Source organism: Acomys minous (assembly GCF_964271855.1).
Source record: "Acomys minous genome assembly, chromosome: 13".
NCBI classification, from domain to species: Eukaryota; Metazoa; Chordata; class Mammalia; order Rodentia; family Muridae; genus Acomys; species Acomys minous.
Window position 1 is genome coordinate 22,520,398 of NC_140495.1, and position 27,879 is coordinate 22,548,276.

Sequence of the window (27,879 nt, forward strand, 5' to 3'; positions counted from 1 at the left end):
AGCTTGCTCAAGTTGCCCCATCTGGATTGCTGAATAATGAACTCATCTAACTCCTTCTATTCAAACATTAGATGGATATATTCTTGGAATTCCATTTGGAGGCCCACTTCCTGCTTATGCTCTTAACGTTTGTTAATTTCATGGGCCACGTCCCTTTTAATGTTAACTGGGACGCTATTAAGGTAAGTGAAAAGTTGGAGCTGGGCAGATTTCTGCTGGATTTCCTGTTCTCATTCTTGATTCCCACAACTATTTTTGCAAGACATTACTGTATTTACTTTGTAAATGAAAAAGAAATGTAAGGCTGATGGGATTGTTTTCTTCCTCTACATCAAGTGGTCATTACTTTTTCCATCTACTCTTGAGCCCACAGTGATCTTGGTTCCGATCCAAGGCTCCTGCAGGAACTCCTCTTGCTGGGATTACAATGACTTTCCAGTTGTTACATCCAGGGGACATTTTTCAATGATTAACTCACTGGGGCCTCCGTTCTGCACTCTCCCTCAACAGTCACACCGTGCTTCATTGTTTTCAGAACTATAACTTATACTGGATCCATTTCTCTGAGATAACCCCCTCCCCCGTATGTTCTTGTCCTGGTATGTATGTATGTCTGCACACTCTCCTTAATGGACGTGTTCTTTGCACAAGCTCGCCCCATAGGCAGGGGAAAGTTTCCATTTCCTTGACATCAGTTTGAGATGGGTTATTTACACAGTGGGGGTTGTGACTGCTCACATAAATGCTGCAAATCAGAGTGTATGAGGCTGAGCATATGCAGCCTCTTTCTATAGACCCCTACTCCTCCTGACCTGACCCCACCCTGCTCTGCTCCTTTTTGTTCTTTCCATTGAGGTCTTGCTGTCCTAAGCCAGAACTGGAAAGTCATGTTTGGCTTCTGGAAAGTCATGTTTGGCTTCTGTTCCCGGCCCCTCCCAATCTGTAGGAGCTGCTAATCTACTAAGTCCTGCATCCTGGGAGTTTTGTTTCTTGCCACAGGCATGGGAAAGCTAGCATAGGCTGGCAGTATCTCTCACCCAGAGCCTGCCAGAGTTCCCTCTAGTCTGCCCCTTCCTTGCTTTCTCAGCCTCTAAGACTCAAATGCAGAGAATGCCACCATCAGATCTGAGCTTAAAACCCTGTCCTCGGGAGTCATTGCTCCCAGGATAAACTGGAAACCCCTCAGAAAATACTGAAAGCTCTCCAGACCTTGTTTCTGTCTGCTGTGTCTTCTCACTCCGCCTTGCTTGCTATTTCTACAAAACTTACATGATTTTGTAAACACGATGTGGCTAATTCTCCTTAGTCCAATACTGCCTGCCTGTTTCCTCAGGAAGCTTCTGGGATCCCATGGGGTAAACTGGGCGTTTCTCTCCAGGACTGCAGCATAGCCAATGGTTCTTTCACTGTGTTCAATAATGCCCCCGGGGCTGTTTCTGTATGCATCTTCATTAGTTGGGAAAGAACTGTTGAATTTCCAGATTTTGCACATAGTAAACTCCCAGTTGAATGAATCAGTGAAATAGTGTCTCAAAATGATCTTGCAAGTAAGCTAAGAAACTGGAACCAAAAAAAATGTTTTGTTAAAAAAAAAAAGTGTTCATTCTCAGATCAGTGTTCGTTTTACCATTATAACTTGCAAATTGGAGTTTTTAAAGTCCTGAAGGAGTTGAAGTTTAAGAGGCCAATTCTTTTTTTTTTTTTTCTTTTTGAAACAGGGTTTCTCTATGTAGCATTGGCTGTCCTAGAACTTGCTTTGTAGACCAGGCTGGCCTAGAACTCACAAAGATTCGCCTGTCTCTGCCTCCCAGAGTGCTGGCATTAAAGGCATGCACCACCACTACTTGGCTAAGAGGCCGATTTCTATTACAGGGTTTCCTTCCCTTCAAAGTTTTAAAATTGGTTTTAGTTTTCAGTAGTATATTCTCAGGATTCAATAATCAGTTTTAAAAGATACTTGGTTAAGAATCTTGTTCACATTTTTCATTTCTATTTCCTGCTTTTTTTTTTCTATCTCAAGATTGCCACTCTTACTAGCTTATGTCCTAGAGTTTCCTTTTTGCAGATTTACAAATATAAAACTATTATTCTTTATCTTTTGGCTTTTAAAATGGTATTTAAATTTGAGGCAACAGGGCTGGCATGTAGCTTAGTGGCAGAGTGCTTGCATAGCTTGCACAAAACCCTGGGTTCAACCCCCAGCACTGTAAACTACAGTAGTGATAGTAATCCTTTAACTTCTCCGCTTGCAAGTATTAGCAAACAGAGCTAATTAGCACCCAGCTTGCATGAATGGGCAGAGAGGGACTTGGCAAAGGAAGCTACTTGAGTAGGGAAAAATAATCCTGGCTGTTGATGGACTTCTGGGAACACGCAGGTGCTTCTACAACCTGGTCTGTGTGCCCAGATGTCGCCCTCAGGCGGATGTCTCAAGCTCCCCTGTTATCATTTCTCTGGAACTCTCACAGGCCACTCCCCTTGATGCAATATCTGGGTTTGGGCAAAAAGGAGGGTGCTGCAATTCCGCCCATCCTGAGCATTTGGGCCGGCTCCTCTTTCCAGAACAAGTGGAGCTTCACTGCAACTCTGATCGCAGCAGCAACATCTGCTTCCTGAAGCGAGATGGCTGGGATAGACCGAAAGCGTCTCTCCGGAAGGAAACAATGTTTCAGGGCAAACTAAGCCTGTCAGAGACCCTCAGACCTGACAGGCCAGCGCCATGGTTCTACGAGGAGTCTGGACAAGCCCTAGCATGTGGGTTTTCTACAGCCTGATCTCAAGTGTTCTCCCAGGTAAGAATGAATTTAAATACATCAGATAGTTTGGGCCTTGATTATAGGTTAAGAAGGTGACAAGTACTTTCCTGGATTTTGGATTGAATTAAAATGTCTTTTTTGTTTTGTTTTTTGTGACACTGTTTCTCTGTGTAGCCCTGGCTGTCCTGGACTCAGTTTGTAGACCAGGCTGGCTTCGAACTCACAGAGATCTGCCTGCCTCTGCCTCCCTGACTGCTGGGATTAAAGGTGTGCGCCATCATGCCTGGCTAAAATGTCTGTTTCTTAAAACCTTTTATCTCCATCTTCCACATCTCAAATGCCTGCATTGTATTTGGAAAATTTCCTCCTAATATCCACAGAACAATCTAGAAAGATGCCATTAATATAGTCTGTGGAGTTCTGTGCATTTTGCTCTTTATTCATTTTGTATTTGAAGAGTTAAAGTAGTTATTGCAGTCATTTTCCATGTGGCATTTAAAATGATTACAAATTCTGACAAACACAAAAAACATAATTTATAAGCTTTATATTGAGCGTAAGATTTATAAAAATTAGATTTTTCTCTTGGTCATTATAGAAAAAGGTACTTCATAACATTTTTTAAAAGATTTGGTTTGGAGCTGGGGAGTGTTCTGCACGCCTTTAATCCCAGCACTTGGGAGGCAGAGACAGGTGGATTCCTGTGAGTTCGAGGCCAGCCTGGTCTACAAAGCAAGTCCAGGACAGCCAAGGCTATACAGAGAAACCGTACACAGAGGAAAAAAAATTGGTTTGGGGCATTTTCTCTGCCAGTAAGATTACATAATTTTCTGTTCTACTCCTGGATCCTTCTAATTACTTTCTTTATTGTTCCCAAACTGTAGCTCCTAACATGTTAATGCTTCTTCAAGTCCAATTGCATTTAAGAGAAAGTTCTAGTTTCAATCCTCCAAGGAACTAGGTACCTTTTGGTGTCAGTGGGAGCCTTGAGTACTTAAGCAACTTAAGCAATCAGTACTAGGGCAACTTGGAAATGTTTAGCTTAAGTGGAAATGGATGGTATTCCTGCCCCCAAAATCTTCACACCTCCAAAGGCTCAGCATTCTCTCCCTCCCTCTCTCTCTCTCTCTCTCTCTCTCTCTCTCTCTCTCTCTCTCTCATTTTCTTCTCATCTGTATTTTCAGGTCTCACCCTATATTTAGTTGAGCCTATTTCTCACGACTTTTAGGAAACAACTATAGGTTGCTGTCTTCACAGTTGATACATTCTATCCTTACTTTCTAGCCTTGGCCTTGATTGTTATAAATTTCCAATAGGGGGCATTGAAATGGTTCAGTATGGAAAAGGTGGTTTGTTGCCAAGCCTGACAACTGAGTTCAATCCTCAGGGTCCATGTGGTGGAAGGAGAGAACCAGCTTCTTCAAGTTGTCCTCTGACCTCCACAAACTTGCCATGGCAATTGTGTCCTTGCCTGCCTGCTCCCTCCCACCATGTGTGAGTGTGTGTGTGTGACTTACTAGTTTAGCCACTGGTCATTTTTCAGCCGAGTGTAATGCATGCCTTTAATCCCAGCACTTAGAGAGGTGGAGTCAGGCAGATCTCTGTGACTTCGAGGCCAGCCTGGTCTATAAAGTGAGTCCAGGACAGCCAAGGCTACACAGAGAAACCCTGTTGGGGGAGGCAGGGAGAGAGGGAAGTCTTGAAGGGTTAAAACAAAATAATACAAGTATGTTTTAAAAGACTTCAACACTCACTGGGCCATGGTGGTGCACGCCTTTAATTCCAGCACTCAGGAGGCAGAGGCAGATGCAGGTGCATCTGTGAGGTCTGAGTTCAAGGCCAGCCTTATCTACAGGGTAAGTTCCAGGACAGTCAAGGCTACACAAAGAAACCTTGTCTAGAAACAAAAACAAAACCCAACCAACCAAACAACAGCAAACCTAGCAGACCTAAGCTAATTGCTTATGAGAGTCAAGATGTGTGTGGCTCACTTCCTCAGGTTTATTCACCTAGTGCTTATAAAGCTCCTTTTCTGTGGTGGGCTCTGGACTGGATGCTGGTTAGAGAACAAAACTGTCCCCTGTTTACAGCAAACATAAAGCCTGCTATAAATACACTGAAACGCTCAAAACGTGAGGATTTAACACATTTCAAGCTATCATTTGTCTGCCAGAAGTAAGCTCCAGGTCAGTGTCCCAGTCTGAAATGAACACTGGAGTCGCCTGAGGAGCTTTGACAAATAGAACTGCTAAAGTTGCACAGCCAGAGACTAAATTCATCTGGGAAGCTGCCTAGGCACTGGATTTTTGAAACTCCCTGGGTGGGGCTCTTTAGAGAAGTGGATGCTAACAGGACTGGGCAGAGAAAGTGCAAGATGAGACAGGAGCATCTTGTAGTAAGCAATGAAGTGCTTAAAATAGGATGGGGGCCTAAATGCAGCGTAGTGTATTGAGTTGGATCTTGGAATGGAAAAAATTCCTAGTGAAAGAACTGTCCAAATCAAATCTGAAATTTTGTTATGGTAATTGACCCACATTTGTCCCTTAGTTTTGATAACTATCATGTTTATATAAGATGTTAACATTAGTCAGAATTTACATTATCTTTGAAATTTGTCCATCAAAAGTTATTATTTTAAAGCCTATTGACAAGCCTGGGTGTGCTGACACATTCTTTTAATTCCAGCACTCAGAAGCAGAGGCGGGTGGATCTCTTTGATTTTTGAAGCCAGCCAAGTCGACATAATCCTGTCTTTAAAACAAAACAAAGCTGACTGACAAGCCTAGGATGGAAAAAAGGGTGGGGAGGTGGGTGACAGTGAGCCAAGTGAACACAAGAATCAACCCGAAAGAGTTTTTTCATAGGCCAAAGCTGGAACAACTGATAACAAAGTAAATAATAGTAGCATTGGATTTTCACCATAAATACCCATGAGTCTATTCGTATAAGTAAATCACCGAAAACAAAACAAGACAGTGCAGGAGGAATGGCTCTTATAAGAGAAGCCCAATTAAAAGAGAGTCAGATCATACCTGCAGTGTGCTGAAAGAACTACCTACCAACACCTGTCCAAATTAACATACGAAGGGTAGAAAAGAATTTACATACTCTCACATATCTCTCCCAGTATATTAACTCTAATAGGTAAGTAAATTGGTAGCTGTGCAAATCAAGATTAACATCTGATACTGACCCTGTGTCCTGTGCATACAAAGCAAAACGTAAGAACATTTTGCAACCAGCTGTTTGGACTTGCCCTGTTTGTGAAGCATGTAGAAAGACTACACAGGGGGCTGGAGAGATGGCTCAGTGGTTAAGAGCACTGACTGCTCTTCCAAAGGACCCGGGTTCAATTCCCAGCACCCACATGGCAGCAGCTCACAACTGTCCGTAACTCCAAGATCTGACACCCTCACACCAATGCACATAAATTAAAATTAAATAAAAAATATTAAAAAAAAAAAAAAAAGAAAGAGAGTGCACAGCATGGAAATGAATTCTTTCTGCAAGAATGCATGGTAGATCTTGCCTGGGGATTTTGACATCCCACTAGTGTGCCTCATGAAAGTGGGCCAAAGAGGAGCATACCTTTGTGTCCCCATGGGATACACAGCAAGATCCTCCCTCAGCTGAGGAAATTATTCACAGCCTTAGACCAGACTCCAGTCACCATGTTTGGACTTCATAGGGCAAAGCAGTGGTTCGAGGGCTGAGAGCTATGAATGTTACTTTCAGGTCCAAGGCCAAGAGATGTTGCAGCCCGTTTTAAATGCTGACCATAGCTGACCTGAACACCTCTCTCTGAGGGCGCAGTCACATAGTTGAGACAGGTCTCCAGCTAACGTGATGAAAGGAACAACCTAAGACTTCCCCCCAGGAAACTGGAATGGGGTCAGCTTCATCAGCCTTTGAGGGATTAGTGATGGATACTGAAGGGGCTGGGTTGGTGCGGCATCCTGTCACCCTCAGCCACGTCTCCCAAGGGCCAAGTGTGAGATGGTGCTGTAATGGCAAAGACACGCAATAAAAAAAAAAGTGTAACTTCACCAAGTCCTGTGAAAACAGACACCCAAATTGAGAACAAATCTATAAACCAGCCGACCCGATGCTCTCCAGAAATGTCAAGGTCATAAAAGACAAAGGGAGATTTAGGACAGAGCGGAGGAGACTGACTAGATATGACAGCTGGGTGGGGAGTCCTGGACTGGTTCCCGGAAGGAAGCAAATAGAGCCAGAAAGGGGGAAGCTTAGGACACTGCAGTTACTGTCTCAGTCTGTTTGTTTGTTTGTTTGTTTGTTTTGTTTGTTTGTTGTTTTGTTTTTCTGATACAGAGTTTCTCTATGTTGCCTTGGCTATCCTGAACTCACTTGTAGACCAGGCTGGCTGGAACTCACAGGAATCCTCCTGCCTCTGCTTTCGGAGCGCTGGGATTTAAGGCGTGTGCCACCACGCCCAGCTACTATCTTGGTCTTACCTTATAGTCCTGCTATGGCTGAGTGACTGGAGAGATGGATGAGGGGTACAGGAGCTCCCTCCGTATTGTGCACCCCTCTGAAGGTCTGAAGTAATCCCCCAAATATCATGTTGTTAGCACTGTGTCCCTTCTGGGGGCTGAAGGGGTCAGTTTGTTTCCTCGCCATCCTGAGGCACTAGTGGCCACCTGGGTTCCTTGTTCATGGTCCCCTTCCATTATCTGCATGTTACCCTTTGTTTACGCACTCACCTCCTGAAAGACACTTGGGCCACCTCCAGTTCAATTTCGAACATTCCTATGTGGATCTTATGTGGTGGAAGTTTCCATTTCTTTAGGATAAATGCCCAAGATATCACGACTGCTAAGTCAGATAGTAGTTGCACATTTAGTTTTAAAAGAAACTGCCAAACGATTTTTTTTTTTTTAAGAATCAATGTGCTAGTTTACAGTTCTACAAGCAGTGTATGAGGGATCCATCTTTTCTGTCTCCTTTCCAGAATTTAGAGGTTTTTTTTGTTTTGTTTTTGTTTTTGTTTTGAGACACGGTTTCTCTAGGTAACCTTAGCTGTCCTAGACTCCCTTTGTAGACCAGGCTGGCCTCGAACTCACAGCAATCCACCGGCCTCTGTAGAATTTAGTTGTACTCTGCCCACATGTGTGGCAGAAGAGGGCACCAGATCTCATTGTAGATGGTTGTGAGCCACTGTGTGGTTGCTGAGAATTGAACTCAGGACCTCTGGAAGAGCAGACAGTGCTCTTAACCTCTGAGCTACCTCTGCAGCCCAGTTTTGTAACTTTAACTACACAGCTGTTTCATCCAGATAGTTGTGTTGTATGTCTCATTGTGGTGTTAACTTGCATTTCCGCCACAGCAAATGATTTAACCATCTTTAAACAGAGTTTTACTTACACGTATGGGCGTTTTGGCTGCATGTGTTTCTAGTGCCCTCAGAGGCTGGAAGAAGGCGTCACATCCCCTGGAAGTGAGTTACAGTGGTTGTGAGCCGCCATGTGGGTGCTAGGAATTGAACCTAGGTTTTTTGGAAAAAATAGTCAGTACTCCTAAGCACTGGGCAAGCCATTGTGCCAACTCTGGTATAAATATCTTTTCATGCACTTATTTGCTATCTGTATATTTCCTTTGATGAAAGGTCTCCATGCCTTTTCTTTTTATCTTCTGGTGGTTGGATTTCTTAATATGCTTTGAGTGTTCCTTATGGATTTTATATAGCCATCCTTTGTGAGATAATGGTTAAGATCCATTTTGAGTTCATTATTTTGTAATTCGTGAGGTGTGGGTTGAGGTGTCTTTCCCCTAAACAGACCAAGCTTTCACACCACTGTTTGTTTTAAAGCCTATGCTCTCCTCTAATGATTTGCTTTGTATCTTTGTCAAATCAAACGTGAACATTTGAGTGTTTTTGAGATCTTTACTTTTGCCTTTTGATCCATGTATCTATGTCTTTGTTGATACCACACGCTGCGGTCTTAATTACTGTAAACCTTGGAATATGTGGCTTGGTTCCTCTGCTCTTTCTCTTTATTTTTCTTGTTGGGGGTGGCAGATGCCATGGTACCCACGTGGAGGTCAGGGAATAATGCTGTGGGGTTGACTTTCTCCTCTCACCTTTACATAGGCTCTGGGGATCCAGCTCAGATTAGCAGCTTGAGAAACAGGCATGTCTGAGTCTTTTGCTTTCTTTCTTTCTTTCTTTCTTTCTTTCTTTCTTTCTTTTTCTTTTTGGTTTTTTGAGACAGGGTTTCTCTGTGTAGCCTTGGCTGTCCTGGAACTCTCTTTGTAGACCAGGCTGGCCTTGAACTCACAGAAATCAGCCTGCCTCCACCTCCCAAGTGCTGGGATTAAAGGTGTGTACCACGACGCCCAGCTGTCTGAGTCATCTTTCATGGCCTGCTTTACCTCTTTCAAGCTTGTTTTAATTGGGGCTGTAGATTTTGTTCAATGATACAGTATATGTTTAACATTCACAGGGTCCTGGGTTCAAATCCCAGCTTTAACGTGTATGTACAATATATGCACAGATGCACACATAAACACACACATAGCAGACAGACATATACATAAATACACATACACACACAAATGTACATACCACATACAAATACACACAGAGACAAATAGACATACCACACAGACACAAATAGACACACCAATATACACACAGATGGACACACACAGATATACACCTACACACAAATAGACATACACCACATAGACACACAAACAGATGTATACACAAATATACACACAACACAGACAGACACACAAATATACATAGAGACATACACATATAGACACACAGAGACCGATATATATACACATACATACATAGACACACATACTACATAGAAACACATATATGGACACATACACAAACATACAGATTTTTAGTTATTCTAGTCCCATAATCTTTCTCTCTCTCTCTTTCTTTCTTTCTTTCTTTGCTTTTTCTTTCTTGTAATGAGACAAGGCCTCACTCTGTAGCAGCCTGGGACTCGCTATGTAGCCCAGGCTTATTTCCAGCTTAATCTTTCTCCGTCAGCCTCCCGACTGCTGAGATTATAGACATGAGTGACCATGCGTGACTAGTTCCATAGCTCAGGGGTGGTGAAGGGCAGCGCTGTGAGTTTGAGACCAGGCCAAGCAGCATAATGAGTTCCAGGACAGCCTTGGCTTCACAGTGAGACTCTGTCTCAAAAGAATAAAATCATGTCATTTGAAGAAAAAGAGAGGAAACTTGAAATCATTATGTTGAGTAGGATAATCGAGACTTAGACAAATGTTCTTTTCTCTCATATACAGAATCTAGGTTTGTTTATTCCTTTCACGTAGTAAGGCCTGGAGGTAGCGACGGTGGTTTTTTGTGAAGGAAGCATGAGGCACGAGAAGCAAGGAGGGAGAAAATAGTGCTGAGAGTCAGATCAAGAGCAGGAGCATGCTGTGCACATTTTAGAGCTTTGTGAAGCCTAGTAGGTTTTTTGTTTGTTTGTTTGTTTTGTTTTTTGAGACAGGGTTTCTCTGTGTAGCCTCGGCTGTCCTGGACTCACTTGGTAGACCAGGCTGGCCTTGAACTCACAGCGATCCACCTGCCTCTGCCTCCCGAGTGCTGGGATTAAAGGTGTGCGCCACCACGCCCGGCCCAGTTTTTGTGTTGTTGTTTTGTTTTGTTTTGTACAGTGCACGTAAGCTAATAAATAACAAAATTAAGAACTGAAAAAGAAAACAAAAACAAAGAAGTTAGGGCTGGAAGGCTAAGAAGCCTCGCTGTGGGTGTCCCAGGTCTTTCTTCCCAGGCCGAGTGAGTACATTAAGGATGACATGAAGGGACGTCATCAGGGTCCCATGTTAAAAAGAGAGGCGAGGCACCAGCCAGCCAGCCAGGGCATTCTCAGGAGCATCCCTTCTTCCTCGTGTTCACAGGGCTTGATGCATGATGCCAATCCAGAGGCAGAAACAAAAAAGTCCTAGTAAGCCGGGCGTGGTGGCGCACGCCTTTAATCCCAGCACTTGGGAGGCAGAGGTGGGCGGATCGCTGTGAGTTCGAGGCCTTCCTGGTCTACAAAGTGAGTCCAGGACAGCCAAGGCTACACAGAGAGACCCTGTCTCGAAAAACCAAAAAAAAAAAAAAAAAAAAAAAAAAAAAAAAGTCCTAGTAAAGGCCCAGCTGGTACTCTTGCCGGCCACGCCATTGATGCCATCACTGCAACTGTAACAGCAAAAGAGCCAGGTGCTGGGCACTGAAAGAATAAAATGTAGAAAGGGAAGGAATGGTGGCCGAGGGCCCAGCCTGTACCCAAGGGCTACATGGAAGGCTGAGCTGTGGGCTGCCTGAAGTCCCTGTGGGTGTAGGTGCAGCTTTGCTGGCCACTTTTGTTCTATGTACACTGCAGCCCCTGTGCGTATGCCCTACACACTCTGCCTTCGTCCTCGTGACTAGTGCCCTGTGCCCTGAATGGGCTGCGGGCTCCCAGGCTTTGCAGGGTAGAGCCTCTGAGCCCCTTTGGTACCATCTCTGCCAGATTAGCTCCTGAGTCAGAGCTTCCCACCTGGCTGCTGATGCCCCATTTGGCCTTAGTGGTCACGAACTAATGTGTTCCTGTACCCAAGGATGGCAGAGAGCCATGATGAAAAACTGGCAAGAGCCTGTGTGAATTTGCCATGAAGTGGGAGGCTCAGGTTGTTAAGGTTGCATAAGATGGCATAGTCCAGGGCTGAGTCAAGGCCCGAATCCAGGTCAGTCCGGCATTAAGACTACCATCTAGAGACTCTATAAAGAACTCATTAGCAAGTCAATAAATAAACTGATTGAAAATGCACAGTAAAATTAAATAGACATTTCTCAGAAGTACACAATACCAATGACTGGCCAGCAAGGATGTGAAGCAATGTTCAACATCATTAATGCCAGAGAAGCAAAATAAAACCAAAATAAGATATCACCACACTCCAGCCTGGGGATGTAGTTCGGTAGGAGGACCCTTTCCTAGGATGTGTGCCTCTGAGATTTCGTCCCCAGGACCACAAAGTGGTTCCCACTAAAAAGTTAAAAATAACGAGCCACATGCTGGTCCACTCGATTACTGAGAATGGAAGATATTATAATCCTTATAGAAAACAGTGTGGAACTTCCTCAAAATGTTCAAAGTGCTGCTGTCATATGGCTTGGCTATCCCACTGCTGTGTAGCTAGCACATCCCAAGGGAAACCAGATAAGTGTTGACACCTCTGCTGACTGTTCATGGAAGCCAGGATGTGGAATTCACCTACGTGCTCATCAGCTGATAACTAGATAGAAGCACCTACACACAGTGGAACACTGTTCAGCCATAAAAGGCTGACGTGGATGATCTGGGAGGTTGTGTGCTAAGTGACACACACAAGGCACAGAAAGACAAGCAGCACACGCTTGCATTCCTAGGTGGACTATCAAAGAGCTGACCTCATGTGCGCTGAGAATGGAGGGACAGTGGCATCTAGAGGCTGGCGACAGTTGTGGGTACAGAGAGAGGACACGGCAAAGATTGGTTAGCAGCTAGTAAGTTAAAGTCAGATGGCAGAGGTTAGTCTGGTGTCCTGTTACATAGCACATCGATTATAGAAGGGGAAATGTATTTAGCTAAAAAAAAAAAAAAGATACATGCTTGCTTTTATTTGAAGTAACACATTGCATACATGTGTTTTATTCATAGGTATAATGGGTATAATTTTTATATAGTCATTAAAATAAATAGGGCCAGTGAGATGGTTCACGGGATAAAGGTAGTTTCATGAAAACCTGATGACCCATGTCTGAACCTGACTCCCATTGGTGGAAGGAGAGAACCCTAAAGGTGTCCTCTTACATCCATGTATACACCATGGCATATGCATATCTACACATGCATATCATACATACACACCAATAATACGTTATTAAATAAAAACATATTCATGCCTGGCAGTGGTGGTGCATGCCTGTAATCCCAGCAGAGGTATGTGGATCTCTGAGATTGAGGCCAGCCTGGTCAACAGAGTGAGTTCCAGGACAACCAGGGCTACATAGAGAAATACTATCTTAAAACAACAACAACAACAAAAATATACTCTTGAACAAATAGCATGCCTCTGTTTGTATAATGGGGAAAATAATGGTTCTTGTGCTCAGTAGGATCACAAAAAGGTGGGTGTGGTTGCTCACGCCTTTATTCCCAGCACTCGGGAGGCAGAGGCAGGTGGATCTCTGTGAGTTCGAGGCCAGCCTGGTCTACAAAGTGAGTCCAGGACAGCCAAGCTACACAGAGAAACAAAACAAAAAGAATATGAGCAATGTTCACTAAAAGCTTAGCCATTCATTTTTACTACAAATATGCCGTGCTGTCACAAAGGCACGCGTGTGTGATGAAATTGCAATTGCCGTTCATGAGCCTGTGGGCTTTTATCTGAAGCTATGCTAGCTCTCACTGTCACTCAGATGTCAGCTTCTGTACTTAATTTCATCCCAGACGGAGTGGCTGTTCTGCCTGCCCCACAGAATGTTTCTGTACAGTCAACCAATATGAGGCATCTCTTGATGTGGAGCTCAGTGACCCAGCCTGGGGAGACAGTATTCTATTTTGTGGAGTACCAGGGGTAAGTTGAGTTCGCTTTTGTTTAATAATTTTTCTTCCTTACATAGCACTTCTGAGAGGGATAACCCTTCCTTATTCTTCCCTTCCCAAGGATGCTTTGGGACCTAAGAATAGATGCTCCCCGTCCCCCGTCCACCCCTTGGTATAAACGGGTATGGAAAAACCGAACACATTTGTTATGCCTGTTTTCAACAGCAAGCAAACTGTTTGGTCCTGTCTTGGAATGGATAAATCTGGAGAGCCAGACCCTTTGGGGTTTAGGAGATTATAGTTTTCTTGATTAGAAGCCCAAATAAGTCTTGACCCTAAAGTTCAGGTAGCCTGGGGGTGAACTTGGTTCTAGGTTTTTGTTTGTTTGTTTGTTTACTGTTTTTTGATTGTTTTGTATGTTTGTTTGTTTTTTGAGACAGGGTTTCTCTGTGTAGTCTTGGCTGTCCTGGACTCACGTTGTAGACCAGGCTGGCCTCGAACTCACAGCGATCCGCCTGCCTCTGCCTCCTGAGTGCTGGGATTAAAGGCGTGCGCCACCACGCCCGGCCTAGGTTCTGGGTTTGTTTTTTGTTTTGCCGCTGACCAAGCACTAGTGATTGCTGAGAAGTGACTGGCAGAGCTGATGCTCAGCATACTTCCACAGCAATTGTAAGGCCCAAGGTTGTCCTGTAAGCCCCACCTCCCAAGGACCAGGAAATGTCCTGGGATGTAGTCCTTGGAAAGTAACAAGGTCATGTAGGGAAAATACAGTGGCCATGGGGGTTTGTCCATAAAAGCCTCTGCAATGTGTATCTTGGGGCATTCCAGGGAGTGGTCCTGCCCGAAGCCGATCAGGGTCAGCATTTAACTAAAGCTCACTTCAGATATGGCTCAAAATTGTGGAACTGGTTCTTCCCTTGTGAATCTCAGGATTAACACACTAAGCACAGACAGAGCCCTACGTGTGAACACATTCTTCTAGGCTCAGAGATACAAAGATGAGCCGGGAGTGGTAGCGGGTGCCTTTAATCCCAGCACTTGGGAGGCAGAGGCAGGTGGATCACTGTGAGTTCGAGGCCAGCCTGGTCTACAAAGGAGTCCAGGACAGCCAAGGTTACAGAGAGCAACCCTGTCTCAAAAAACCAAACCAAACAAACAAAAAACAAAGACGCACATTTCTAGATCCAGAGAAACTAGCTTCTAGAAGAAGAGGTACTAAATACACTGGGTGTGCGCCCTTCAGCTTTGCAGCCACCAGCTATCTAAGTGTGAGCTAACTTGACACATGTTTCAGAGCCCCATTCTTCCTTTTTCACAGGCTCTGTAGCCACAAGGGGCCAGTGACTACTTATCCCGAACAACGCTGATTCCTATCAGCACAAAGCGTCTTATCCAGGAGCAGAGCTTAGAGCCAAATGCCGAGTTTTGAGTCCGATAGGAAGCTGTTAGGGCTGATGCAAAAGGAGCTGAGTTTGCAGCTCCTTTGTCTTGGGTGGTGGCCTCTGTAGGAGGTGATACTTATGTCCGGCCAATCAGACATCAGAAGCGGACACTTGAGACAGGGGACAGCTAGGTAGAGGCCCTAGGCAAAAAGAGATCATCCGCATTTTGAAGGAGTGAGCAACAGGTCAGTAGAGCAGGAGCAGCGTGCCTAGAGGGCAGGATGAGAGAAGGCCCGAGTCTCACAGGAAGGAAGCCATCGGGGGACGGAAACATCATCGTCTTCTCGGCCGTGGGGGTCTGTGAGAATGGGCTCTCCGCTGCAGAGCGCATGAAGTATGGGAAACCGCAGCGCAGCGAGGCACGGCGGAGGCTGACGTGAGGGTGGTGGCTGTGGACGTAGGAAGAAGACAGGGGCAGATCGGGGCTTATGCTCAGGTTCCCGAGCCGCAAAGGAGAGTGGTGCTTGGCGTTGGGAAGCAAGGGGAGGATCTGGAGATGGAGATGCTTGTTCTGCTGACCCATAGAAGGCAGTTAACAGCCATCTCTGAGTCTGCGTCAAACGCTGTGGTGTGACCCTGTGCCTTCCTCTCCTTGGCCAGGGAATATGAGAGCCTGTACATGAGCCACGTCTGGATCCCCAGCAGCCAGTGCTCACCGACCAAAGGTCTGGAGTGTGACGTCACCGATGACGTCACGGCCACAGTACCATATAACTTCAGGGTCAGGGCCATGGTGGCCTCACAGACTTCAGCCTGGAGCACCCTGGAGCACCCCTTTAATCGGAACTCAAGTAAGGCACACCCCCTCCTGCCATTTAAGGAACTACTTTCACTTAAATGTTCAGCATCAAAAGAACTCGTGACAAAATGCCCTTAAGGAACATTTAAAAAAAAAAATTGCTGGCTTTCTCATGCAATGTCTTTTCCTTGTCCCACTTTGGGAGTCAGTCCTGACTGTCCTGGCTAGGGTCCGCAGGTATTGAAGCTCTAGCTTTGGCATTAAGATTCTTAACTCCGCCCATTCCCCTCCCATCTGAGCCTAGTTGTTTACAAACATCTGCACATTTAACAGCGACTAGAAACTTCCTCTCTGCGCTTGCTGGCAAATCACTTTTCAATTACGATGATAGCTGGGCAATGATTGAAAGGGAAGCGAAGGACCCAGGTAAGTGGCCAAATATGGCCGAGAGTACACACCGCGGCTGGAGTGTGGAAGGGAGTGTGTGCTCGGGACGGGGTGAGAGCTGGATAGGCAGAGGGGAGAGATGTGGCCGGCCCTATAGCGAAGCTTCACCAAGTCAGGGGCTAGGAGTGATGGAAGAAGCCACAGTCTGAGCCATGTGTTTTTTGCAGAACAAACACTATGGCCACCGAGGGGAAGGGATCTGGAGTAGGGTGAGCCTGCAGGGCAAAAAAAAAAAAAAAAAAATAATGAGAGGGGAATAGCTACCTTCCAGCTAAGCCAAGATGGGTTCTGGTCTTTAGAGTAGCAGAGGAGATGAGGGAGCGGGGGGGGGGGGGGGGGCGGGCTGGATAAATTCAGGAGACATGGCTGCACTTAAAATGGCCAGAGCTTGGGGACCAGCTATTAGGGATCGAGAGCGAAGACGGAATCTAGTTTCACGATGTCCGAGGCCGAGAACCCGAAAGGAGTAACTGACCTTGAGAAAGAGGAGAACTCTCTGTCTATGTGGTTTGGGAGCTGAGGTTTCTGCAACACGGCGGGCTGTGGGTGTCTGACTAGCAGCTGGAAATCAGGCTCTGGGGCCTGGGGCTTCATGGGGGCGGCGAAAGCCAAACACACAACACAGTGTTACCAGCTGTAGGGCCTGGAAATAGATGTGACTGTCCAGGGACGGTGTAGGGGGGGTAGAGAGAACGCAGGATAGGGTCTCAGAAATCTCAAGGGGTTTAAAATGCAGACAGAGGAAGGATACGAGTAGGTGCCAGGGTAGGTAGAAGGACCGGAAAGCTTCTGGAGGTCTTTGGGATGGCGCCTGAGAAACTGACCATGGCTGCAACTGCTCTCACACAGAGGACTGAGTGGGCGTGGAAAGCACCCCCCCCCCACCCCGCCCTCATCTGCGGTGGGAGTGGCCAGGATGCAGGAGTTCGGGGTTGGAGAAGGGCAGGGCCTTCAGTGGCTGATTTTCTTCCTGTGATAGATCTGTTGGGAAGTGAGGGCTCAGGATCAGGAAATCCGGGTATGCAGTAATGCGACAAGTTGAGTTACTGAGGACACGGGATGTTGAGTGGAACTCCGGAGGGTTTAGATGGCGAGGCATCCCAAATTGGCCCTGAGGAGTTATGACGGTTGGTTCAAACCCGCCTTGGGATGTGGTTAGCTGTGTGCTTTCAGTATTTTGCTTCATGGGAGAGTTGAGGAGAACCGTATGAAATGTGGATGCTCACCACAGTTCAGTCTTGGCATAGCAGCCAGCTGTTGTTACTATTATCGTTGTTGTCCCAGGCATGCTGGGACTGAGAGCCGGTGAACATAGGAGTAGTGTCGGGCTGTTGGCGTGGGATGCCAGGGAGGCTTTGGTTGCAAAATGTGGACTTTTCTGCTAAGCATCTTTCTCAGGCCCTGAGAAGACTTGGCTGTAGTGGCCGGAGCCCAGTGTAGGCACCTGGAGGCTTAGGAGCACTGGGGGACACTGCCGCTCTTCCTCTGCCCACAGATTTAGGCAGCACCAAGCACCACTTCCTCTGGTACCTGGGAGACCAGGGCTCCAGCCAGGAACTCCTCTGGGGTCTGGCAACTATTGCTGGAAGGAAGGCCAGGACAGATGGAGATCAGGGAGTGCCAACAGTTACTTGGGAGGGGCTGGGCAGTAAAATGCGTGCTGAAGAGGCCAGCATAAGCAGGAAAAAGATCTTGCTGTAGGGGAGTCTGAGGGAGAGGGGTTTGCGTGTGCTGAAGAGAACAGAATCTCTCTCAAGAATCCTGTGGGTGCCAGGTGTTGTTGTTGTTGCTCGCCTTTAATCCCAGCACTCAGGGGGCAGAGGCAGGTGGATCTCTGTGAGTTCGAGGCCAGCCTGGTCTATGAAGGGAGCTCCAGGACAGCCAGGGGCTACAAACAGGAACCCTGTCTCAAAAATAAATAAAAAAAGAAAGAAAGAAAGAAAGAAAGAGAAGTCCTGAGGGCTTCCTGTGTGGTGGAGTCAGCAATCTAGCTGGGGATGGCACTGGATGGAGATCTGTATCTGTCAGTCTTAGTTTTTTCAAGACAGATTTTTCTCTGTGGAGCCTTGGCTGATCTGGAACTCTGTAGACCAGGCTGCCTTTGAACTCACAGTGATCCACCTGCCTCTGCCTCCCGGGTGCTGGGATTGCAGGAGTGCTGCATCTCTTACGGGCACTCCATCTGCCATTTCCACTTGAGAGGGTCACTCTGGTTTCTCCGACACATACTCTGGGCAAGTCCCTTAATATCTCTGTGCCACAGGAATAACATTTACCTTCTGACGTTTCTGGGTAGATCAAGTGAAAGTAAGTACACAGAGTGTAGACCAGAGGTTTCTGCTCCCAGGGCTGCCAATATGATAATAATGCTGCTGCTGCTGCTGCTAATAATAATAATAATAATAATAATAATAGTAGTAGTAGTAGTAGTAGTAGTAGTAGTAGTAGTAGTAGTAGTAATAATAAAAGTGACTAGACAGAAACTTCTGTCAAAAAAGATGGCAATTGGAGGCCCAGATTCCATTCATATGTGGAGGCCAACCGTCTCTGTTTGCAGACATTACAGAGGCAGCGGTGCCGTGTAAGGACTGTCTGCAGACATTACAGAGTCAGACAGGTGCTCAGCAAGCATTAAGGAACAGCGTCTGCTCACTAGACGAGTCAGGGTAAAGGGCAATGCAACAGGGTGGTAGAGAGAGGAGACAGGACATGTGTCTTAAAAGGGAGAGGAGCAAGAGTGTTTAGATTAGTCCCTCATCCCTTCTCTTGAGCTGTGTTTCCAGAGAAGGAACGTGACTTTGGGATTAAAAAAAAAAATTGTATTAAGTCTTTGTCATTTGTTTTCTACTTGTTCATCATGCAAAAACCATTTTATGAGGGCCACCAAGATGGCTCAGCAAGCAAAGGCAGATTCTGGCAAACGTGATAACCAGAGTTTGGTTCTTAGGACCTTCCCAGTAGAAGGAGATACTAAGCTTCATGTTTCACGTGTAAGTGCATGCACATGTGCATGCGTACGTGCACATGTGTGTACATGCCCACATACATACGCCTCAAATATATTTTTTGAAAACAAATTTTAATATAAATAAAATTTAAAAAGATTTTTATGAGCACCCATGGAGTGCAGGAGAAAACTTGTTGTGTATAGTATTCCACACACTAGGACCCCTCGGAAGACCCCCTCCCTTGCCCTTAGGGGCTGTGAGGTTTCCACTGATGACGCGGTCATTTTATCCCAAGGAAATCACTTCTCTCTGGAGCTTTGATTCCTCTCTTTCTCTTGCCAACAGCTGTCCTCACCCCACCCAGGATGGAGGTCACCGAACATGGATTGCATCTGGTTATTGAACTGGAAGACCTCGGGCCCCAGTTTGACTTCCTTGTGGTCTACTGGAGGAAGGAGCCTGGCGCCATGGTGAGGCTTCCCACTGACCTTGGCCTTTGAGTCAAGCCGTGGAGAATGAGCACAGCTTTCTCGGGGTGAGGGAGTTAAGTCTAGCTATGTTGCCGTCATGGCATACGTGGCCTGACCAGGGTGAAGTATAAGAAAGGAGAGTTGAGAGAACCAAACATCCCTCCACTCCTTCCTCAAAGATCTTCCTTTGTTCATCCTAGGCCTTGGCCAGGTATACTTTTCAGGCCAGGTCTACTTTAATTTGGGAGGCTGCTTCCGTTGCTCCGATGCTCCACTTCTCTGGACCCCTAAGACCTTTTTGATGCATTTATTTTTCTCTCTCCCTCACTAGCTAGTACCAAACACTTAGGGGCAGCAGGCCAGGATATTCCAGGTCAGGGTGTTCCGGATAATTACAAAAGCACAGAAGGTGGGCACAAGCCTCTTGAGGGTGTGTGTCTTGGCAGAGTGCAGAAGCAGGCAGCAAGCCAGGGGCTGGCTCATGCATAAGCCTATCTGTCTAATGACGATCGGGTGGGCCGTGCAGAGAGCCTGGAAGGGAGCTGCCCTTCCCCCACGGGATGTTTGCCACAGTCTGGCGTGAGTGGCAAGCTAGTCCTTGTGGAAGAGTGGTCAGACAAGCGGCAGCTCCAGCGCACCCCTGTTTAAGCTCATATAATGACAAGGCCTGGTGACCCACTGAGAAAGCTAGCTTTCTCAGAAGGATCGATATGGTCAGAGGTCTCTCATCAAACCGGGGAGCAGAACCAACACAAGACCAGGGGGAAGTACAGTCTGAACATCTCAGGGACCCTGGCCTGTGGGAGCTTTGCTGTGCTCTCCCTGAAGGTCTTTCCGTGCCCTCTCCCCTTTGCCCTCTGGTCCTATACATGCCCACGGCTGTGCCTCCATGACTCCTCAAAGCCTCTCAGACTGACCCTCCTCATCCGGTCTTCTCCCTTTGTCCTGTCCAGCTTGAGGGATTCATTTTCCTAGGACCAACCCTTGCAGGGGTGAATACCATTGCTTGTGCTCAATTTAGAAGTCTAAGCTGTGTGGATTTCAGGTAGCCGGCTGAGCTCTGTGGGTACCTTTCTCAGTCTGGGGTGTTCAGTGTCACCTAGCAATATCTGGGTGTTGTGTACCCTCAGCTGAGTGGGAGAGTGGTCCTTGGAAGATGGTGTGGGCAGGTGAGACAGGTTACTGGCCAATATTTACCCTGCTGGGTCAGGGCACGCTGGTAGAGCATTGCATTGCCAGGTAGGCAGATGGAACAAGGCGGGAGAAAGGCTGGGACGTGGCAGGAGAGAGCTTGTACCGGGCTCAGATTCTTTGGGGTGAAGCCTATTCCCCACCCTTATAACTGGGAGGAGAGAGTGTGTACCCTGAGTCATCTGGGCTGGGTCACACAAGCTTCTACAGGTTCCTTCACAGGCCCGAGGGTTCGAGTGGGAATTGAAGAGTGGACAGACAGGTGGATGGCTCGGCTCATATGCTGTCCTGTTGGAGAGGCTGTTTCTAAGTGCCTTTGAACCCTTGTGCCTCCTCGCTGCTCTCTTGGCCTTACCCTGCTTTTTCCTCACAGCCCTCATCACTACCAGAAGAAGCGTGTTTGTGTAATGTTTCTCTCCCACCTGCAAGCTCCCTGAGAGCAGGGGCTTTGTGCGTTTTGCTCGGTGCTGGGTGCCCGTGCCCACAGTACAGGCTTAATTTAGTGTAAGTGCGTGAATGAGGAAATGAAAGTCTCCATGCATGAATGAGAAGGAATGTTCTCTGTGTTCTGGGAAAGGACGGACCTGCACTGTTTCCTGCCCAGCTCTCCCCACCATATTTAGCTCTGCTGCCCTTAGGCGGTAACTGTGTTTTGATGATCTCTTTTAAAGGAACACGTTAAGGTGGTGCAGAGTGGGGCCGTTCCAGTGCATCTAGAAACCATGGAACCAGGGGCCGAGTACTGTGTGAAGGCGCAGGCACTGGTGAAAGCCATCGGGAGGCACAGTGCCTTCAGCCAGACTAAGTGTGTGGAGATGCAAGGTAAGGGTAACCTGCCTAACGCTGGGTCGCCGCCCTTGGCAGCGCTACCAGTGCATGCCTGGATGCCCACTGAGTGTCTCTGGTTCCAAGTCTTTCCTCGACTTCTAGGTTTGGTGGGTTCTGAGGTAAGCTCCACTTCCCTCAGGCGTAGGAGCCCACCCTGGGGCCTGGGCGGGATTTCTTGAGCAGTTGTCTGGAGTATTTCCCGCAAAGTCTCCTCCTCCTCCTCCTGGGGCACTTATGACAAGACTAGCTTGCCACAAGGATGCTGCCTGTGGGCAAAGATGGCTGTAAGAGAGTTAGACCTTGGAAGGAGGCACCGTACCAAAATTACAGCTTCTTTTGTCTGGGAGGGATCTTACAGTCTACAGAAGCCTCGTTTTTGACTAAATTTTTTCACTTGAGTTAAAACAATTAAAAATCTTGCGTGCGTTCTGTGTATATGTGTGTATGTGTACACACACACACACACACACACACACACACACACATATATATATATATGTTCACATACACAGATGCACATGTGAGCGTGAAGGGCAGATATTAGGCTGATATTAAGCATTTTTCTATTTTACGAGGGAGCCTCTCTCACTGATCACAGAGCTTAGGCTGTGCTGGCCAGCAAGCTCCAGCGACTTCCGAGCACTAGTGTTATAGATATCCACAGTCTCTCCTCTTTTATATGGGTCCTCATGGTTGCATGCCAGGCACTTTACTGACTGGGCCATCTCTCTCTCTCTCTGTCTCTTCTTTGTGTCTCTCTGTCTCTGTCTCTGTCTCAGTCCAAAGAAACCTACAGTAATTAAAAACTCTTTGAAAAGAAACAAAATCTTACACCCCACGAACCCATCATGTAAACACCACTGATTACATTTTTCAGAATAACATTTTTGCTTTAAAAATTATTATTTTGAATATACAGTCTATTCATATGGTCCATAACACACAATATATGAGTAAATAATCTTCCTTTGTCTCTTATACATTCATAAATTTTCTGCATCCTTTCTTTTCAGTCTGAGTGTCTTATATAGTCTTCTGGAGACTTCTGAGTCCATATACATGTAAACGAGGACATGTATATGTAAGTATGTGAATATATCATCTTTTAAGCAAAAGTGATGGCATGTGAACTGTTCTGAATCTTGCTTTTATGTATCTTGCAGACATTTATAGACCTATAACAAAGTGGGAATTAAATGCTCTCCCCTTCCTTATGCTGCTCAAGAGAGGAGCTGTTACAGTTTGGGTGCAGAGTGTCTCCCACAGGCTCATGTGTTTGAGCAGTTAGTCCCTGGCTGGTGGCACTATTTGGGAAAGTTGTAGAACCCTTGGGAGGTGGGGCCTAGCTGGAGAAAGTGGTTCTTTGGGAGGTGGACCTTGAGGTTTAAAGCTCCAATCCACTTCCTGTCCTGTTTCCTGAGCCTTGGGATTATGAACATGAGCTTCCTGTTCCTGCAGCCACCTCTGAGAACTGTTCCCGGGAGCACACCTTCCCTGCCAGGATGGATGCCCCCTCACAGCCTGAGTCAAAGTAAACACTCCCAGCCTCTGGCTGCTTCCTGTCAGGCATCTGATCACACACGAGGAAAGGCACACATGCATGTCTGCTGGCGAGCCCTGCATTGATTCTTCCACCGTTGTCTGTAGCTTTCAACCCTTCCTCAACGCCGGCACCCAAGTGTTCCCAGGCATTGTACCTGGTCAGCTACACTTTGTATCACATGTAACCTTTCTGAGTCTGTCTCTTTCTCCTCCTCCTCCTCCTTGGAAAAGGGGTCTTACTATGTAGCGTTGGCTGTCCTGAAACTCACTATGTACACCAGGCTGCCCTTGAACTCGGAGACAAACCTGTTTCTGCCTCCCAAGTGCTAGGATTAAAAGTGTGTACCACTACACGTGGCCTGCCTTACTTTTTAAAGACACACAGTAAGCCAATATATACAAGCATATCCTTGCTGATGGACATATTACGCACTGCCCAATTTTTTCCCATTATCAGTCAAAACTGTAATCTGCCTATCCTATTTCTCCTTTGAACAGCTGAACTGCTAACCTGCCATGCCACTGTTCCATAATAGCTTGCATCAGCCTGTTTTGTTTGGCCTTTAAATCACTCCCACTTGCCATCGAAGATACTATTCTTTCTTAAATAGAAGAAGTATTTGCAGAGCACTGACTCCAGGCCAAGTCCTAGCCTCTCCATTGGGGCAGAGAAGGGAGTCCCTGCCTTCCAGTTGTGGAGACAAACAGCGAGCTAACTTCATGCATGGTGTTTCCCAGTGTGTGTGTGGGGTGTGCTACGAGGAGAGTTACAGCACACAGGGACGCGTGAGTGGCAGGACACTACTGGGCAGGTGATTGGTGATAGCCTGTGGGTGGCTCTTGTCTGGACATTTCCTGTGCACTGACTGATGCACACACTCATTTCCTTCCTTGGAATGACTTTTTGGAACGGACATCACAGGAGTGGATTGGAAGGGTCTGAACACTGTACACTGCTTCATGTTGACTGCCAAAAAAAGACTTTCCAAAAGTGAAACAGTGCACATGCCTCACTCCACAGGGGCAGAGTCTCCTCTAAGATTGTGGGTGCACCGCCCAGGCAGGTGGGGATAAACAGGTTGCTTGGGGTTAGAACTGAGAGGTGGGAGACTAGCTCACCCCCTCCTCTGCATCTCCAGATGCTCAGACCTGGTGCTTTTTACTGTATTTGTTAACAAACTCATCAAGGGCGTTGGAGCTGGCCCGACCTGCGTATCCTGGGACAGGCCATTAACCCATCTTGAGAATAAATAACATCCTCTTCTATGAAAGGGGTCCTCACTGTGAGCAGCAGGGTGCTGGGAGATGGACGTAGCCCTAGTGTGTGTAACAGGAGCTTCATTTGCCAGTTATCATGTGACTGTTGGGGGACTTACTATTTGCCTCCATCATAGAAGTCAATGCCAAGAGAAAATTGTGAAACACTTTGTTTTTGGTTTCCGCCCAGCCCTGTTCTGGGCTGTTTGGCTTCAACAGCCCCCCCCCCACCCCCAATCCTGCCTGGGGCCTGGCAGCCTGCCTCCCTCTGGTAGTAGTGCCAGGTACATGCTACCATAGGCAACGCCTTACATTCCCCCCCCCACCCCCACTTCCCAAAATTGAGATGGTAGTTGTGTCTGTGGCTTTCTGAAACACCACACTTCAACTGAGACTCCAGAAGAATGGTGGTAGCTGTAGCCATTGGAGGACACAGCAACTCTCAGGGTGCTGTCACTCGCCATCTTGGAGGCTCAGGGCTGTCCGTTCCCTTTCCCTGCCGTTCCCAAGCCTTCCTTTATGCTCTGTCCACAGGAGAGACTCTCCCGCTGGCACTGGCTCTGTTTGCGTTTGTTGGCTTCGTGCTGATCCTCCTGGTTGTACTCGTCTCCACCTGGAAGATGGGCCAGCTGCTCCGGTATTCTTGCTGCCCCACCGTTGTCCTCCCGGACACCTTGGTAAGAATATTCTTATACCTTTCAGTATGATGCTGGCCAGAGGCATCATGGGCCTCAGAGGGGCATGGCCACATTTTTAATAGCTTATGAAGATATACAGAGAGCGGAGAAAGCACTAATGGGACTTCACTTGTCTCAGTCTGCGTGTGATGCTGTAACAGACTGCCGCAGACTAGGTCATTTATAGAGAAGGAAAGTAGTTCCTTGGCTCCCAGAGGCTGGGGATGGTGGTGGTGCAGTGAGGAAGCTTGAAGGCCCTCAGGGGTGAAGGTCTTCTTGCTATCACAACATGACCAAAGGTGATAGGACAAGTTCTCAGTGCTGCAGTCGTAAGTCCTTCTAGCCTGCATTCATGAAGCTGGGCCTCACAGCCTCATCGCCTCCTGCGCTTCCTCCCCTGACGCTGTTGCACTTGGGATTTGTTTCCACCATGTGGTTTTTGGGGCTATGCTCAGGTCACAGGAGCTACTGGTCAGAAGGTCCGGGTGAATCCTCCCTTCTCCAGGGCACCCTGAGGCTCTGGCAGCCCATTCCACTTCTCCCCTGGGGCCTGACATTACCAAGAGGGTGGCCGTGTTGTTCTGCCCAGGGTGCCTGGTGTTTCAGGAGTTGTGCAGTCTCGAGCTTCCAAAGTGCCTTTTGATTTACTCTCAGCTGCTGTGATTGTAACATAAGTTACACCCAGTAACGCGTTCCAGAACCAGGTCTGTCTGTAGCCAACACAGTGCTGGGGTTCCTGAACTGTTCTTATAAAAGAAAGCCTTTAACTGAGGGCTGGCTTACAATTTTAGAAGGCGAGCCCATGATCACCGTGGCGGGAAGAAGGGACACGGCACCGGAGCAGTAGCTGATCGCCCTACGGTCTGATCTGCAGGCGGACAGAGTGGGCAGAGGCAGGGAGAGACGCTGGGTCGTATGTGCGCGTTTGAGACCTCCAGACGCTCAAGCTCAGCAATAATCTTCCTCCAACAATAGCCGCGTCTCCTAATCCTTCCCAGACAGTCCATGGGAGACATGCTCATTCAAACCATGGGGATGGGAGTGGGGGGGGGGGAGGGGAAAGGAGGAAGGGAGGGAGGGTGCTGGACAGCTGTGCCACTTGGGAGTTAACTAGGGCTGAGGCGATTTGCGGATCAGAGTTTGGATCCCTAGAACAAAAATAAACGATGAGTGAGGAATCAAGGAAAACTCCCAGTGTGAAGCTAGGGCCTGCACATTCAAGCACATGCACCTGCCTACACATGTGAGCACACGCACGCACGCACGCACAAAGGAAGTTAAACAGTTGGGACTGCTATAGTATTTATTCCCTGTGGCTACCATCAATCAAGCAATGTCTAACGCACGACTTTTATGAAAACACATTTTTAGAAAATAACCGGTTCATCCCAGAAGCTAATCAGCTGCAGAATGGAAGAGGCGGACGCCTGTGCCGTGGCCGTGCTGTCCTCCGAGCACCTTCTCGGTGTCTCCATCTCACAGACTTCAGGGAGGACCTGAGGGATTAACAGCCTTGCCTGCAGGACCCAGAAGCCTGCTCGGCAAGAGAAGTAAAAAGAGCCCCCCCCACGCTGTGTGCATGCCTAGCAGCAACCATCAGAGGCAAAGCGGTGGGACTCCCAGAGTGACAGCAAGTGGTGAGAAAAAGTGATTCCCCAGACCTGCAGTTCCCAAGTGCTCACTGAATGACAGTGAGGGGCTGGTTTCATCTCTCTGCACCCCAGCTTTGCCATAGCGGGGCAGTGGGGGGAGGGGCAGAGTATACAATGTATACTAAGAATGACAACAACAACAACAGCAACAGCAACATCAACAGCAACAAGAATACACGGAACTGGGTGCATGCCTATAATCACAGCACTTGAGAGGAGGGGGAGAGAAAAGTCACAAGTTCGAGGCCGCCTGGAGTACATAGTGAGACCCGGTCTCAAATAAACAATAAACAATGAAGATGAATAGAATTCAAAACCTAACACAAACCTCTGTTGGTTTGGATCTCTCACTTCCCCAGAGGGAGCCTTGAGGAGGAAAGGAAGGAAGAATGAGCTAAATCCTGGCAGAAGGGCTAAGTCAGCAAACTCTGTTGAAGGTGCTGTGGAGGGTGACACAGCCCTGTCCACGATGGGGCATGCGTGGATGTTGCTGTGGGTTCATGAAACGCTATCAGGTCCCAGGGCCTTGTCCACAGGAAATCCCATGAGGCCTCTTCCTGAGAACAGTTCACTCAGGGGTTCTCAGCCCCCTCTCAGATGCTCATCGGGGAACCCCTGACTAGAGACCATGCTTTGCTCCCTCCAGGAGAAGAGCTTCCGGTCAGAGGAGGATGGAGGGAGGTGACCTCATCTCTCCCTGCACAGTCGGCCTCACCACCCTCCCAGCTCTGGAACCTGGAGCTGGCTTGTCTCTGCCCCAACTTCCTGGACCTCTCCAGCCAGCCAGGGGTGGAGACAGGCCAACCGTTTCAACCAGGTGCTTCCCGTGTTCAGCACAGAGGCCAACGGCCCTGTCTCCACTTTGGGGACTCCAGGAGAAAGGAGGCAGCTCGGCCGGGGTGTGGGCTGACGCTCTCTGCAGGGCTTTGTACCATTTTGTATACTTCTGCCTTGACTCTTGCCAAGCGTGTTAATTTTGTATTTCAACCGATCTGGGAACATACATGCTGTTTGCAAAATTAAAAAAAGAAAATGTGCAGACTAACGTTAGCCTTCACCTTTGCTTCCCCCGCCTCCTCTCTGCCCCTTCACCCCAGGGACCTTGTCTAAGCTAAGAATAAAGAAAGAACCTCGGGGGCTGGGGAGATGGCTCAGAGGTTAAGATCTTCTCAGAGGTCTGATCTTCCAGAGGTCCTGAGTTCAATTCCCAGGAACCACATGATGGCTTACAACCATCTAGAGTGAGATCTGGTGCCCTCTTCTGGCCTGCAGGAGAACAGGCAGGTAAAAACCCTGTATACATAATAAACAAATAAATCTTTAAAAGAAAAGAAAAGAAAGAAAGAACCTCAGTCTTCT

The 27,879-nt window shown here is 47.3% G+C and overlaps 1 protein-coding gene across 1 annotated transcript; it reads left to right on the forward strand.

Annotated features, from left to right (window-relative positions):
- The first annotated feature begins 2,508 nt into the window (after window positions 1–2,508).
- On the forward strand, window positions 2,509–27,577 carry IL20RB (interleukin 20 receptor subunit beta). Its single transcript, XM_084753546.1, has 7 exons — window positions 2,509–2,792; window positions 13,232–13,358; window positions 15,370–15,560; window positions 19,249–19,373; window positions 21,236–21,386; window positions 24,726–24,868; window positions 26,240–27,577. The coding sequence occupies exons 1-7, from the start codon at window positions 2,720–2,722 to the stop codon at window positions 26,366–26,368; spliced, it is 939 nt and encodes a 312-aa protein (XP_084609672.1). The 5' UTR covers window positions 2,509–2,719; the 3' UTR covers window positions 26,369–27,577.
- Window positions 27,578–27,879: the final 302 nt, after the last annotated feature.

Excerpts from the sequence above, each read along its gene's own strand:
- IL20RB (XM_084753546.1), top strand. The coding sequence starts at position 2,720 with ATGGTTCTACGAGGAGTCTGGACAAGCCCTAGCATGTGGGTTTTCTAC. Across the intron at positions 2,793-13,231 it reads GATCTCAAGTGTTCTCCCAG|ACGGAGTGGCTGTTCTGCCT; the intron begins GTAAGAATGAAT and ends ATTTCATCCCAG. Across the intron at positions 24,869-26,239 it reads TTGTCCTCCCGGACACCTTG|AAAATAACCGGTTCATCCCA; the intron begins GTAAGAATATTC and ends ACACATTTTTAG.